Source organism: Pogoniulus pusillus, chromosome 3, assembly GCF_015220805.1.
Source record: "Pogoniulus pusillus isolate bPogPus1 chromosome 3, bPogPus1.pri, whole genome shotgun sequence".
Classification (NCBI taxonomy): domain Eukaryota; kingdom Metazoa; phylum Chordata; class Aves; order Piciformes; family Lybiidae; genus Pogoniulus; species Pogoniulus pusillus.
This window is the reverse complement of record NC_087266.1, coordinates 17,311,575-17,328,269: the sequence shown is the minus strand read 5'-3', so window position 1 is coordinate 17,328,269 and position 16,695 is coordinate 17,311,575. Positions and strand designations below refer to the sequence as shown.

At 39.9% G+C, this 16,695-nt stretch overlaps 1 protein-coding gene across 1 annotated transcript in view; it reads left to right on the top strand.

The window, feature by feature from the left end:
- The window catches only part of CWF19L2 (CWF19 like cell cycle control factor 2), a 74,238-nt gene extending 59,349 nt beyond the window's left edge, over positions 1-14,889 (top strand). The window contains exons 13-18 of the mRNA XM_064170958.1: positions 1,879-2,091; positions 3,732-3,848; positions 7,131-7,286; positions 10,627-10,707; positions 13,296-13,397; positions 14,290-14,889. Coding sequence (XP_064027028.1) covers positions 1,879-2,091; positions 3,732-3,848; positions 7,131-7,286; positions 10,627-10,707; positions 13,296-13,397; positions 14,290-14,430 — 810 coding nt within the window. The 3' untranslated portion in view covers positions 14,431-14,889. The remainder of the gene's footprint in view (positions 1-1,878; positions 2,092-3,731; positions 3,849-7,130; positions 7,287-10,626; positions 10,708-13,295; positions 13,398-14,289) is intronic.
- The last annotated feature ends 1,806 nt before the right edge of the window (positions 14,890-16,695 follow it).

Here is a 16,695-nt window from a genome sequence, read left to right as displayed (position 1 = left end):
GCAGTCTTTGGGAAAAGCAAGAGCTATTGTCTGTGGGGAAGCTAATTATCTAATCTGTAGAATGTAGTTTGGGGTTTTTTGGTTGGTTGGTTTTTTTAAGTGTATATAAGATTACATACACAAAGTACACCAGGGATATTTGGGAGGGTCTTTTTTGGAAACTACTTCAGTTAGGATGCCTTCAGCATTAGTCCTTTGCTAGGGCTACCTCAGTCAGTATTGTAAAACACATTGGGATTTGTTGTGAGGACAGCTCTACAATTTCGTTATCAATTCTTGGAGCAAAACTACTTGTACATAAATCTGCCGAGAAGACTGAAGGGCCAGCACCTGAAGAAATCTCCATGGTGCACTTCCCCCCCTCCCCCACAACATTTTGAGAGGGAGATTAAAATTACAATCAAATAAAGTATTGCAGCACTGGGATTTCATTAAAAAAAAAACCAACCAACTTAATAATTGTCTTGAAAACTTTATACCTTTGCTTTAGCTACATGTGTTGAATGTTTATTAATGGCACATAACCTTAGAGTCATATGGAAAAGCCAAAGCAGAAAATGAATAAATGCTTTCCTTCCTAAGTCCTTAAAAAAGTTAATCTTTACAAGATGCTATGAGGTTTGCTTGTCAGCAAAGTAAAATAATATAATACTACCTATGTGTTAAAAAAGTGTTCTCCAAGTTACAAAGGGTAGTGAAATTTAGGTTGGATGTTAGGAAGAAGTTCTTCACAGAAAGAGTAATTGGCCATTGGAATGGGCTGCCTGTGTAGGTGGTGGAGTCGCTATACTTGGAGGCGTTTAAAAGGAGACTGAATGAGGCTCTTAGTGCTTTTAGTTAGTTAGAAAGTGTTAAGTTGGACTTGATGATCTCAAAAGTCTTTTCCAACCTGATTTTAAAAAAAGAAAACAAGAAGAACTCTACTGTCATTTGGGTTTCAGTCCCATGATCCCATATTCTCTTCCTTTCCATACAATATCTCTTGCTATAAGCCTGCCTTCTTACCATGTACTCTCTCACCTCGAGTCACCTTCAGTTCCACCATCTACAGACTCCATCCTTTCTAAATACTGTCTAGGTAAAACATACCCATTTTCTGTGGGTTTCCACTCTTGAGATCCTGTAAGATACTGCTGACCTCAGACATGTTTTCATAACAAATGAAGTATTTTCAGAGTTTCCTTTTAAATATGTCACATTTAACTGAACTATAGCAATTAATGAACAAACAAACCAACAAAACAGATCAGCCTTGTTTCTGGTAATGTGCTCATTGTGTTGATTATCTTTACCTATCAATAGGTGCTCTCAAAGGTTAAACATGAAGACTAAGGCACTTTTCTTCATAACTTAATATTGCTTATTGGCTCATGGTTCATGGCTTATTTCTCATTGCTCATGGCTTAGTATTGCTCATTCAGAATAACTGTTGGCATGTTTTCACCGAGTATGAATATGAGGTGCAGTTTCATGGTCTAGTTATTTCACAAGCCGTGTATTAATAGGTAGTTCTAATAGGAGAGGAAGAGAAGGGGGAGGAGTGAAATAAAATATCTGGTAATATATGATTTAAAACATTGTGTGCCTATTTAAAGCTGAAGTTATGTCGATAACAGTAACTAAGCCCTTGAGATGGGTTATAGTAATACACTTTTCTCCTCGCTGTCACACACCTGTATTTTAATATGTATGCTGTCTAAGATTGTGTGTAACTGCTCTTGGGAGGTGTACCTGATGATTCCATGTGCTTCAGACACCATATAGAAAGTAGTGAAGATACTGCTTGTATAATTTGTGCTCTTCTTAATAAAGGATCATACAAAGAGCTAGGTATTCTGTCTTATATATATGTGCATTTTTTCTGTGCATCTCTTTCAGCTCATGGAAAAAACTGACAGAGAGTACTACACTCTGGATGACATGTTTGTCTCCAAAGCAGCCAAAAGAGCACGCAGTGGGGAAGAGGAAGAAGTACAAAGAAGAAAAGCCATACATGAGCATCAGCAGCTCGCCGCACGTATGGAAAAGTGTCCGTACTGCTTTGATAGCAGTGAACTTTCTAAACATCTTATCATTGCAATTGGCACCAAGGTAAGAAAATAGCAATTTAACAGAAATACAAAAATAAAATAAATAAGGGAAAGCAACATTGATGTTAGGATTGCCCAAGATTAAGAACAAAATTGCTTCTGTGAAATTATTTTTGTGTCTTCTTTTCCTTGTTCTTCCAATTGCATTCACAAATTTCTCAAGGCTGAGGGAGAAATAGATAAATCTGTCATGAATTTTAAAGCTAATCTTTGATATCAAAACTTCACATTTGTGGATTTGTGGAAGACAGAAGCAATAATGAAAGATCTGAATGCAGAGATTAGACTCTAGGTGGATTTGTGGAAGACCAAGCTTCCTCCAGTACAGTGTGATTGAAACTAGTAAAGAACTGTATCTCGGTGACATCAAAGAAAATTAAGTGGAGAACTCCATTTAAAGCCTAAAATCCTTTAGAATAGAAGTTTGGTTCAGGGAACCTTCCTGTTTCTGCTAATTGTTTTAAAAAGTTACATAAATATTTAGACTTACAACGTCTGAAAAAAATCCTTGTTGCAGGCTTTGTCATTCTTTCTCCAAAGTTTTAATTTATTGTTGATGTTTTTCACTTGAGAACTTTTTGTAGACCAATGGATTAATTGCTTAGGTATCTATTACAGTACATTGCATTTATTATTTTCTCTATACAGATATAAATGCATACAAATATATATCTGTGTATGTATATGTAGTCTTTGTATATACTATATATCTAACAATATATATACACATAGCTATATCTATATATGTATGCATTACATGTATAAAATATTTTATTAACATGCATAGAGATAGATACCTACAGTAAAAAAAATGTAATGTCATCAGTGTCACAGAATCAGAGAATGGTGAGGGTTGGAAGTGACCTCCAAAGATCTTCTAGTCCAACCCTCTGCAAAAGTAGATACACTTAGATCAAGTTGCACAGGAACATGTCCTGGTGGTCTTTGAAAGCCTTCAGAGAAGGAGATTCCACAGCCTCTCTGGCAGCCTGTTCCAGTACTCAGTCACTCTTAAAGTAAAGAAGTTTTTCTTATGTTTTGATTGGACTTCCTAATTTGTTCTAATTTGTGCCCATTAGCCCTTGTCCTATCACTTGGCACCACTGAAAAGAGTCTGGCCCAATCCAGCCCCACCCTTTAGATACTTATAAGCATTGGTAAGAGCCTTTTGGTCTTCTCTTCTCCAGGCTAACCAGCCCCAGGTCTCTTATCTTCTCCTCACAGAAAAGATGCTTCTGTCCCCCTGTCATTTTTATAGCCATCTGTTAGATTCTCTTCAGTTGTTCCCTGTTTCTCTTGAACTGAAGAGCCCAGAACTGCATACAGTACTCCAGATGTGGCCTCACTAGGGTAGAGTAGAAGGGTAGGAGAACCTCCCTTGACCATTTCATAATGAATGGTTATGGTACCAGGTGGTCTGTAAGACTGATAATACTGCCTTGTTAGTGGAATTACCCCATGGATGCTACTAGTTCCTTTGAGCTACTGATGGATAATGGAACCTTTTTAAAAACACTATTAACTTTGCTGTAATTAGAAGTAATGGTTTCTACTGGCTTGAATTTAGCAAACAATCTATTTCTTAACCTCAGTTTTTGATACTTGCGAAATAGGCACTTCAGTTTCCGTTTGGTTTTATAGGTATATTTGTCTCTACCAAGCAACCAGTCTCTAACTGAAGGTCACTGCCTGATAACCCCCCTACAGCACCATACTGCAGCCACTCTTTTGGATGAAGACATCTGGGAAGAAATCCAGGTTAGCTGAGAAACTGTTTCATATTCTAAGAGTTTCTTAACGTAATGCTGTTTTCAATAATAATACACTTGTAGTAAGTACCTATGTTCATAATTTCAAGCCTGGCAACTCTTCTCTGATTCTACTAAAGTGCAGAACATTCTTACATTATGGATGAAAATGAGTGGTCAAATATTTTTTACCCACTCAGAGTTTGGAGGAAATGTGCAATGTATTTAAAAACAAGACAGTGCAATCTGGGAAATGTCAGCTAACATCTGCAGATACTGTAGGCTTTTCAGTGGGTTTGGATTTCAGTTGATATTGCAAGGTAGCAACTCCTAAGTAATGAACTTTCCCAACTTTGGGCTCAAAGTTTCTCTCATCTTACTGCAGATGGGGAGAGCTGTTCATTCAGAGCCATATGTCACTCTGGGCAGTGAAGTCATGGTACTGAGATCTATTCACTGGGCAATATCTTCTACCTATGTTTAATTGTGCCGAGGGGTGTGGTGCTAGTGCTTTCTTGTCACAGCGTTGGAGCAGCTTATTTGAAGGAAAAATTCAGGGCAGAATGGCTTGGTTTGAAGAATCTGGTTAACATATCACAGAATTGTAGAATGCCAGATTGGAAGTGACCTCAAGGATCATCTTGTACTACTTTTCTAGACAAGATAACCCAGCATCTTGTCCAGCTAAATCTTAAGCATGCATTATTGAGGACTTCACCACTTTGCTGCAGAGATTATTCCAATGGCTGATTGTCCTAGATGTGAAAAAAATTCCTCTTCTGTCTAATCAGAATCTCCCCAGGAGTCATGTGGACTAATTTACCCTTATCTTTTCCATATGACTCCTTGTAGCCACACTTTAAGTACTGGAACATGATGATGAGGTCTTCCCTAAGCCTTCTTTTCTCAAGACTGAACAAACATCTCATCCTCTCCGCATATGACAGGCTTCCCAGTCTTTTGCTCATCCTTGTGGCCCTTCTCTGGTTGCTCTGCTTTTTTTAAAGCAGTTTTCAAGATTTTGAAACATTTTTTAAAAAAATCAGCCTATCACAATGTCATCTCTGTGCACTTGAAAATAAGTCTGAATAAGTCCCAAAAATCATCCCTTGTGCTTGATAATTTAGTTCACCATGTACGTTATAAGCTATAGAAGGATGCTTTGGCATATGCTGGATGCAAATACCAACTGCCAAGAGTCAGCAAGCAGGAAGAGTGGGTTTGAAAATGAGTACCTGAGCTGAACTGCAGGTTCCAGGTGATGGAGGTGCCAGGCCCCCTCTTTTCACAGATCTTTTTTCCCCAGCTCGTTTTTCTGCTGCATCTGATCACAGTTTACAGCTACAGCATGTTAGAGCTGCCCATCTGCATTGGCAGCCAGAGCTCCAGCAAGTAAAAGTGGCTGCTGAGCCTGCTGTGTGTATGGTGAGCCCTTACACTAGAGCTAGCAGAACTAGAGATGGAAATACACTTTGCATAGGTGCAGCGCCTAATCTCTACATAGGGAAACTGGTAAGCTTATGTTGAGGCCAGGCATACTAAGTAATACATATGGTTAGCTTCCATACAGTGAAGGTGATAATCATAGCTGTGTCTGTTTTTGAGGCAATGCTAATATTTTCCTTAAAGCTCAATCATGCCTCATGGAAATGTTACTGGTTTTGGATTTTTTTGGTTTTCTTCTTTAGATATGTAATTGGAAGCAGTAGTGAAAGGATAATGGTATCTATTTGAGCCAGCAGTGTGCCCAGGTGGCCAAGAGAGCCAATGGCATCCTGGCTTGCATCAGGAATGGTGTGGTCAGCAGGAGCAGGGAGGTCATTCTGCCCCTGTACTCTGCACTGGTTAGACCACACCTTGAGTACTGTGTCCAGTTCTGGGCCCCCCAGTTTAGGAGGGACATCAAGATGCTTGAGTGTGTCCAGAGAAGGGCGACGAGGCTGGTGAGAGGCCTTGAGCACAGCCCTACAAGGAGAGGCTGAGGGAGCTGGGATTGTTTATCCTGGAGAAGAGGAGGCTCAGGGGTGACCTTATTGCTGTCTACAACTACCTGAGGGGAGGTTGTGGCCAGGAGGAGGTTGCTCTCTTCTCTCAGGTAGCCAGCACCAGAACGAGAGGACACAGCCGCAGGCTACACCAGGGGAGATTTAGGCTGGAGGTGAGGAGAAAGTTCTTCACTGAGAGAGTCATTGGACACTGGAATGGGCTGCCCGGGGAGGTGGTGGAGTCGCCGTCCCTGGAGCTGTTCCAGGCAAGGTTGGACGTGGCACTTGGTGCCATGGTCTAGCCTTGAGCTCTGTGGTAAAGGGTTGGACTTGATGATCTATGAGGTCTCTTCCAACCCTGATGATACTGTGATACTGTGATATAGACAATACAAGCTGTGCTAGTTTGAAGCTAGCTAGAATGTTTTGGTGAGAAGAACTAAATTACAGGCTGTGAAAGGAAAACAAGAGTGATATCTTATTCACTTATAGGCTTGCTAAGAGGTAGAAGAACAGGAATCCAAACATAGATAGGGGAGTTGTCTTCTTCTGCTGGGGAGTTCGGAGCTGCATTTTTTTTCTCTCTCTAGCCTCTCTGCTGTTTCTCTGATTAATCCACTTTGCTTCCTAACCCTCTGGCCAAACCTCCATTCTTCCTGGGGACTGGGGGAAGGTTGAGAGGGGTGGGAGAAGGTGGAAAGGCAGTTGGGAGCCCCTCCTGGGGACTCAGGTTTCTGGGAAGGGAGTTGTGTTTTTGTATTACATTTTACCTTGTGTATTTCTGTCTATAACTGTATATACTGTAAATATCTGCTTGTATATTGTGCTAAGCTGTAAGTATAAGCTTCATTCAAATTTCCAGAGCTGGCTGAGTCTAGTCTGGGTGATTCCCAAACTGCGGGAGGGTGGGGAACACCCAAACCATCACACAAGCCAAGACATTACCTTTTTAGAAACTGCAAGCTTGGGACCTGTTGCTGAAGCCATATTCTTTTATGGAGCATGTTGGTTATGCAGTTCAAGAGTGCCTTTAATTTTAATTGTAAAATTCACATTGCTTATTAAACTAAGTTTATAGTGTTGATTATAATGTGAATTTTACTGTAGTTTTCTCAATTTCCTAAGTTTGTAGCATAGGAAGGTACATATTAAATTGAATAATACAAAATTTTCCTTATACAGTAGCTCCTGTTATCAATTTTATTATGAAATTTTGAGCGTGTTGTTGCTGAAGTTACCTAAACTTTTATATTAAAAGGTGTGAAAAGTTAATTCAGATTATACTTTTTTTTCCTCTCTATTTAAAGACCTTCCGGAATGCCTTGGTGAAAATGTTTGAAGCTAAAGAGTTGGACTGTGTGTTCCTGGAAACAAACATGAGTATGAAGAAAAGGTATCACATGGTGTATGAATGCATTCCTCTTCCAAAAGAAGTAGGAGATATGGCTCCAATCTACTTCAAGGTACACGCAAATGTTTTTTGTTAGATCATTTGAATGTATTTTTGTAATTTGTCTATTCATGGAAAACTGTTTTTGTTATTGAAATGGTGTTTTTGAAAAGTTGCATTCTTTGATGCTACTTCTTGATCCATTCTTTGATCACCTCACACTGGTGAGACCCCACCTTGAGTACTGTGTCCAGTTCTGGAACCCCTATTACAAGAAGGATATGGACATGCTGGAGTCAGTCCAGGGAAGGGACACAAGGATGATCAGAGCGTTGGAGCACCTCTGCTATTGAGACAGATTGAGAGAGTTGGGACTATTCAGTCTGGAGAGGAGAAGGCTCTGAGGAGACCTTATGGTGGCCTTCCAGTATCTGAAAGGAGCCTACAAGAAACCTGGTGAGGGACTTTTTAGGATTTCTGGTAGTGATAGGATTGGGGGGAATGGAGCAAAACTAGAAGTGGGTAGATTCAGATTGGATATTAGGAAGAAGTTCTTCACCATGAGAATGATGAGAAACTGGAACAGATTGCCCAGGGAGGTCATGGAAGCCCCATCTCTGGAAGTTTTTAAGGTGAGGCTGGATGTGGTTCTGAGCAACCTGATCTAGTGTGAGGTGTCTCTGCCTATGGCAGGGGAATTGGAACTTGATGATCTTTGAGGTCTCTTCCAGCCCTGACAATTTTATGGTTCTAAATTTAGATTGCTTTTACATAAGTAAATTTGTAACAGTAATAGTATTACACAGTCACTAGAGCCCAGTGAATTAACCCATCAGGTCACATGCAGTAGTGTAACAGGCTCCATTCTCTGCTCTCTGGGTTCAGAAATGGAAGAAACTTTGCTTTGCAACGTTCCTTGATCTGAAAATAAGCCCTGAGAGGTAAATCTGGTTTTCAGGTAGTCAGGGGAAGGCGTGTATGTTGCTGTACAGTTGTCTCAAGTATGACTGCACTGACAAATACTGGAAAAAGACAAGAGAATTTTAGGTTCTTGAAGTGCTGTAATGACTGCTATACTTCTTACTTCCCTGTAGAAGAATTTAAAACCCCATAGATGTGCCTTGGCAAACATAAAACAAGAAAATACTCACAACTGTTACAAGAAATAAAAATACACAATGTTTCATCCTCATTTCATTTCAGTAAGCCCAAGGTCTTAGACCTCTAATGAGCGCTAGACAGCAAGATAGTTATTCTTTCTGTATCTTTCCTGGTTGCTTTTCCCTAACCCTGTAATTAAAGGCTCATTTGAAGCTTTTCTCTGGAACTTTTGCATTTCAGCTTTCAGCAACTGGATCATTAGTTGCTTTTTATATATAAATTATTGCTTTTATTCTTGGAAACTTTTTATTTGTTTGTCTTCTGGAAATAATGTGATTTGGTTTTGACAAAGTGAAGCAATCAATCTGTTGAGCAGCAATATGGTAAGTTTTACCATATTGAAACCTCCACCTGGTTGATTTCACTGCTATGCCTCTGTTGCGGAGGGGGATTCTCGGTACCTACGCCTATTTGGCAGAGGAGAGAAATTAATTGGGGTGATATAAAATTTTATATAAAAATATAATTTATTAAATTCAATGTTTTGAACTCTTGCCACCCCCAACCACTGTATATTAATATTCAGTTCAGTACACAGTTATGAAAACAATTTAGGATAAAATATGTACAGGGAATCTGTTATTTAACTAGCAAACATACAAACTATAAACAGAGAGAGGAGTTTTCCCCGTGGCTTAATGCTGTTTGGGATCTTTATGCTCTTTGCCCAGCAGAGAGGGCTGAAACTCTTTCTGCTCTGTGGCAGAGGTAACTTACATTACAGAGGTATTAAAGCCTTTACTCACAAGTGTTATTAGTTGTTAATCACCCTCCGGGGCTGTGTCACAGCCTGTACCTAGTGTCCAATTCTCAAGGGAATCTCTGCCTGTGGACTCTTTGAGGCTGGAATCTTCGTGGCTTGAGGGGAGAGGATAAATCTTCCCAGTCTCTAGGGAAATATTGGCTTTCTCTAACCTTTTCTCCTGGCAAGGGATGATCTTGGCCTTTGATGCTGCTGTCTTCTTCTGGATGCTGTGTCCAGGGATATCAGCTTGGCAGGATGTGAGGAGCAGGAGAATATCCGTGCTGTCTCTGGCACGGTTCTTCACCGCTTCAGGCCACGTGTGTGGCTGCTAGGAGTCTGAGCTCCCTAGGTAAATTAATGCAGGATCTGGTCCTGATAGCGCAATAGCTTGCAGATATGCACAGCTGGCTTAGGAGGCTATAGGCTCCTTATATATGTATGCATATGTGCAGGCTTAAATGAGCTCTGCATCTAAGGTACGCAGGCAGGTGAGCTGCGATTAAATCAAAGCATGAGGTCTGAGCCTCTGAGCATCGGAGCTATGCAATGGCATCTGAGCATGAGGTCTGAGCGGCTGAGCGCTACAAGTGAAGGTCAGAGCAGCTGTGGGTAGGGCCAGAGCCGAGCTGGGCTGGGTATGTTGTTTACCTGTGCACCCCTATTTATTGACTGTGGGCCGAGATTAATGGCCTCTGGCCACTAGAATGACCAATCAGGTTGGCAGTTAGTCAAACCTTACCATAATAGGCAGAAGGCTCTTGCCTGGACTTTCCCAAATATGGGGATCACATGGATTTGCCCCAGGGAGACACGAGCTGGGTGTGCATGGCTTACACAACCTGTTTACAGCCAAGGGTCCTGGCAGAAAACATGTCCAGGCAAGGCATAAATAAGCCTCTTTTTGGGCCTACAGGCCCACCACGACAGCCTCAAGTGCTGGCAGAACTTGTGTTTTGCCTAAATATTAAAGGAAAGGTGAAGATCAAGGTTTAAGGCAATACCATTTCCATTTTTTTCTAAAGTTTCCATGATTTAAATGCAAAGAAATGAATTTTAAAAGGAAAACACAACACACTATCCCCTCTTCCATGCTATAGAGGATACAGAGGCAGTTTTAAAGGTTTCAATGCAGAATCAGTTTTCTAAGCTGGGTTCTCCCTCTGTGTTTAAAAAAGGGGAAAAAAAGGCTAATACAGAGTAACGAATTAGTAAGAGATATGTATGAGCTTATTAAAAAGAGAATGTGACCATTTAGTTTAAGTTTGTTAATTTGTGTCAGGAAAAAGTCATTTTTTAAAAGAAAGAACAGAATTAAATTATTTTTAAGATGATGTACAGTGCCTTTGTCGAGTGAAACATGGCAATCACAAAGGCTACTGAAAATAAAGCTGCTTTGTCAGTAAATAATTGGTACTTGCAGTGCAATTTACTTCATTACATTGAAAAGTTACTGCTTTCCTTGGTGTATGAGGAACTGTTTTCACATCTATATACAATGATTTTACAGAAAGCTATAATGGAGTCTGATGAAGAGTGGTCTGTGAACAAGAAGTTAATTGATCTTTCTTCAAAAGATATTCGGAAATCTGTAAGTAATGAAACGTATTGAAGACTGAATTTCCTAGCAAACTCTTCTCATCTTTCTTTCTTATTAACTGTTTCAGAGAGGGAAGAAAGGGAACACAATTAGATTAGCACATCAGGAGATGACAAAGATATTAGGAGAATTAAGACTGACTGAACCCCTAGCTGACAGTTGGTAGACTGAGCTGCAAGCATTGGTTGAGAACAAAGCTGGAACTTACAGAACATCAACCAGCATAATTTTCCTGATTAACTGTAAGAATTAAGGTAGATCAAAGATTTGCAAATTACTTTGCTGGAGGTAGTGTGATGTGTCTTTTTCATTGACCTAGAACAGCCTTTTGTGTTGCTGAGTTCATGAAGCAAAAACATAAATAACATTCTAAGTCTTTTTTTCCTGAAAGGAAGCAGCAGTACTGTCTCTCCTGGATACCAAACTGAAATGTCTTTGATGGTACAAATCTTAAGGGAAATTGCTGAAACTATTAGGTTCAAAGGTTGTTCCACCTTTTTAATTATAAACCATGTATCTTTTACTTTTATTAACTTTACCACAAGTAGGTTGTGTGACAGTAACACTGGATTTCTGAAAGTGTCTTGTAGTATATCGATGTCACCTTTGTACTAATGAGATCCTATTTCACTAGAAAAAGGAGATGGGTTTTAATAATAAAACATAGAGACTGATGTGACAAAGGGAGAGATTAAATGCAGGTGAGTAAGGGATTGGGTGGCTGTACAGTAGGAGAGGTTTTGTATATTGTGATGACTCTTGAGCTAACCCAGCAGTGGTAGCAAATGTAGGAAAAAGACAAAGTTTATTCCTCCATGTAAGCTGAAATGTCATAGAAGTGTAATGGGAGTCAGTAAGGGGTCACCTTACTCAAAGTGATGAGGAAAGTTTGGGTGTGGTTTTAGGTGCAGTGTTTTGAGACAGTTGCAGAAGAGGAGAGTGTAGGTTAGTAAACTTAACTGAAGAAACTAGTTTAGAGTTTGTGCAGTCTATGAAGTAAAGGAGAGAAATGGGATTCAGTAGTAGTTTTCTGTAGGTAAGAGATAAAGAATATAGTATTTAGCTGGCATTATTGGGTGCAGACAAGAATTCAGTTAATTTGAAGCAAGAACCTGAGGGAAGACTTTAAACTTCAGGTGGATGTAGGCAGAAAACAAAGTAGTCATGTTTTGCATATCTTCTACTCATTGCTGTTTCAGAACAGGGAAAGTTGACACAAATCTGACACAAATACATTTTCTTGACACATGGTGGAGCATCAGAACGCTTGATTTCTTTAAATTTCTTTTTAACCATGCAGTTTGGGACTATTTATTTAGCCATTTGAAGGTACTCCTGTTTTCAGATTAAGTCACAACTCTTCTTTAAATCAGTACAATGCACCTGAGTGTAAATTGTTACAGAGATGCATGATTTTAGCATTATTTTAGGGTGAAACAAATGTGTAATAGTCTTCAGGAAGAGAGTATGATTTGGAGACAAAGCTGAGGTTTGGGAAGTTGGAGAATTATATTAGGAGATAGTGGTGCCTGGAAGGAAGGTCAAACATGGCAGAGGTATCACAGAATGTGTAGTTTGTGTGCAGATGCTGAGACTGGGGTGTCCAGAGGGAGAGCATAAGCATCCAGCTCTTGCATAGCAACAAGACTTATTTTGTTTCTCCCTCTGCTTCCCACAGCAAGGAAGCAGGGTGTGGACAGTGGGCTGAGAGGACACAGGTAGGAGAGCAGAAGCCCAAACACTGACATATTATCAATGCTGGTTTAGGAACCAGTCCACAGTTTGGCACCCTATGGGCTACTCTGACAAAAATTAACTACATCTCAGCCAGACCTGATGCATTGTCCTTAACTGTTACTGACCCTCTCTTACCTTATTTAATGATATTTCCTTTTTATTCAGTTAATTTAAAATGTTTTATGGTCCTTGCTCTGCTACATTGCCCCTCTGTATTAAATCTTAATTATTTCTACAGTGAATTTTCAAGCAATATATGGAACATGCCTTCTGGAAATGGCACAGTTATTTGGGCTGTAGCAGAGGAAATACGTAGGAATTTGAAGTTTTGTAAATCTTATCTGTACAGGAACATTCTCAGCAATTAAGTGAGTGGAAAATAAGTTGTTGCAGTGAACCATCAGAAATTAGTTGCAATACTGTAGCAATAAATGACTCCTCTGTCAGACTGAAGAGTCTTTTCTTGTGGCAGGATAATTAATGTCTCCTCTGTAGGCTGACTCAACTATTATATTATCAGGAAGGCAATTGCTTAGCGTACACGTTGCTGCTTAGCCTCCCCTGGTCTCTTACCTGGTGCTGCAGCAGTTCCTGGAGGTTCTACCACCCAATAATCATCTTTTCAGTTTTCGTTGTCTTTTTATTTAGCTGTTCACCTTATGTGTTTGTTTTACTGTTTCTGTTGCAGTTTTCCACTGCATATGCTTGGTTTGAGAGATGGCTTAAAATAAAATATGATACTACCTACTGTACGACTACTTTGAAATTCATTAAGCTGTGGAGAAGTTAATTGAATTACTACATTATGCTAAACATCTAAAAATGTGGGTTTGTGTACATAGGTTCCTAAAGGATTACCATACTTTTCTGTGGATTTTGGCCTTCAAGGAGGATTTGCTCATGTCATTGAAGATCAACACAAGTTTCCTCATTACTTTGGAAAGGTATTGTCATGTAAAAGATCAATTTACCATTGTGTAAAATTAGATAATTTAACCAGATGCTGCCAGACCAGCCGTGTTGATGTGCCTTATCCCAGTTTATTAGCTGTCATTTCTTAGTTAGTTGTCACAACTTGGCTTGTTGAATAAAGACATAGTTGATTTCTTCATTGGCTGATACTCAGATCTTAGATCTCTGTTTCTTTTGAATTAATAGGAACTCTAGGTATTTGACATGGAGTGTAATATAATACAGTGTAATACAATATAGTGGAATAGAAGAGAATAGAATGCAATAGATAGAAAATACTTACATCTATTTGAGTTTTCATGGCCATAGTATTCTTATATAGGTGCACTGACTTCTGCTTGTATAACTCAAGGTGCTGACACAGACTCACAGGTGACTCCTAGTAAAACACTTCTGTGATTAAATCTCTGTGTGCTATAGAGAGTATAATATGTACAGGAAAACTGCAACAAATTCTCCCTTAATTGTGTCAAATCAATCATTTATTGAAAGACATAATATTGCAAAGAGGTGACTGTGAAGAGACACAACTACAGGAGGAGTTAAGAGCAAAGTGAGCAGATTTCTTTTTTCCTCAACTTTTCTTAGTCACAAATGTCAGAGTATTTGTGCAGCTAGGATGTTTATGCAGTGCATTGCTGTGTTGCACCTCAAAGTGTTGCTGAGGCAGTTGTCAGCAACGACAGTTACAGTGTTTGAATTGGTATATTTTTCAGAATTTATGCTTTTAGTAGCCAGCACTCAAAGGAAACAGTGACATATAATGACACCATTTGAAAATACGTGTTTCTCTATCCTATGGTAAAGTGTTAAGTAATAGACTTCTTACGTTTATCATGATCTGTCTTTCTTCTTCTTGCAAAGGAAATCATAGGTGGCATGCTGGACTTGGAACCACGGCTGTGGAGAAAGGGAGTCAGACAGAACTTTGAGGATCAGAGGAAGAAGGTGTTGCAGTTCTCACAGTGGTGGAAACCATATGACTTCACGAAGAAGAAAGAATGAGTACATCTCTGAAGTCAAGGACTGTATAAGCCATAAATTATTTTAAGGGATATTTTGTATGTTAAGAATAACAGCAGTTTGTTATGTATCACTATTAATTTTTAAAATCAAGAATATTGGTTAATTGCTGATTACCAGGTTTTGGTTTGGGGCCTATGGATTGCATGAACCCAAACCCCACAAACCAGAAGTGGACAGTGCTTTTAATTTTTCCTTTTCGAGCTGGGCCTAAATAACACTATCCATGTGGCCACTGAAATTCTTCAAAATGTAACTCCTGCTTTTGCAGTTTTTATTGTCTTTGAGGCAGGTGGTTTTATTTGTTTTTCAAAACAGTGTATTTGACATCTAGGCAGTGCTTAATTATCTTCATGACTTTTTGTAGAAAATGGTGTACATTTTAAGGACATTTTGATTAATACAAATACATTGTTGCAGAAGAAAGCTGTACAAAAATAATTTTCTGGGTTTGAGTTCTTCTGTTCTCTTAAGTTGAGGTCATTGCAGTAACACAAACATTCATGTAGGATATGACTGAGGAACCTGCTGCTGTCCCCTGCACAAGAATTAACACAGTGGTTTTGTGCTTTCTTTTGATACTAAGTAGTATTTTTCAAGCTGACCTGTTGCATGAAGGGTAATGGGAGTCCATAGGTGGTGCCAAATGACAGCTTTAATGGTAACAATTATTTTTGATGACAATAAAAAACAAAGAGAAGAGAATGGAAGAACTTTAAGGGCAAACACTTCCCAGTAGCTAACCAAGAGGAAAGTCATCACAGAGATTTCTCCAGGTGACTCTTCTCCCCAGGAATCCCCTCAAGTGTGGCAGGTAGTCTGCCATAATACTTTTCTGATAATAACTATATATTTTTCATCAAGACCTGTGCAGATTTCCTGCTGGTTGCTCCTGCTTATGATGCTGTTAGCACTGATTGGAGCATGCTCTGATGAGAAACAGGAGTTGTACATTAAATGATTTAAGCTTTGTGCATGGTTGTCACTGGAAAACTCATGTCCACTGTTTAAAGGACTGCTGCCTACTGTGTTATTCATTAGATCCAGGCGTTTTACTTTTGTGTCAAAGTTATAAAATGGGGGTAGGAAGGTGTGAGATGGGGAAAGGGATGATTCTTTCATCAGTTTCAATCATTTCCCACGAGGAACTTGACATAGTAGGCTCAGGCTTCACAGTTACAGAATTGCAAGAAGGGCACAAAGACAGAGGACACTGTGTCTGTGTCCTGCCATGCGTAAGGGAACTGATGTAGCCTTGCAAACGGGAGATGGAGCTGCTGTGGGGAAAGGCTCCAAACAGGAAGTGGAAGGCCCTTGGCATAGGAGAGGTGGAGGCATTGTGTATCTCAACATGTTTGCTGTTATTTTCCTGTGGGACCATTGCCCTGTACAGCTTTGTTAAGTCTGGGAGCTGCTCAGATTGAGAAATAGTTCACTACTACAAGGTTGAATAAGTGTAGAGTCTACTGTGCTGTGAGTTATTTTGTGTAGAATCCTTGTACATTTGTCACTGCAAGAGAAATAACTTAAAAATGAGCTCTCATGATAATTTTGGTGATCTTAATGTGTGATTTACACATTTTTTTTTACTGCTGGGCCATGGATAAAAAGGCCAGTTCTGCTGTTCTCCGGTAAGTTTTGACCTTCCTTAGGCTACTGGGGAGATTATGGAGCAAATAGGACATGAAATACTAGTTGCTGCTTAGAATGTGGTAATGCTGAAGCAAATTTAAGGAAAGTATAGTCTTTTGTGAAAGCCTATGCTGCCTGCAGTTGCACCTGATCTGGAGGATAACTGGTAAGTAGCAGAGGTGACAGTCTTTTAAGGCCAGGGAAAAGGCTTTATCCAATGCTGTGCTCAAGAGGTGATTTTTATAAATGATGCCACTTCTCACAAAATTTGTTCCTAAAGGGATGTGCTCTGTTTCACAGAGGCTATCAGACTTGTGCGTAGAAACAAGCCTGGAGAAGAGGAGGCTCAGGGGTGACCTTATTGCTGTCTGCAACTACCTGAGGGGTGGTTGTGGCCAGGAGGAGGTTGCTCTCTTCTCTCAGGTGGCCAGCACCAGAACAAGAGGACACAGCCTCAAGATACACCAGGGGAAATTTAGGCTGGAGGTGAGGAGAAAGTTCTTCACTGAGAGAGTCATTGGACACTGGAATGGGCTGCCCGGGGAGGTGGTGGAGTCGCCGTCCCTGGAGCTGTTCAAGGCAGGATTGGACGTGGCACTTGGTGCCATGGTCTAG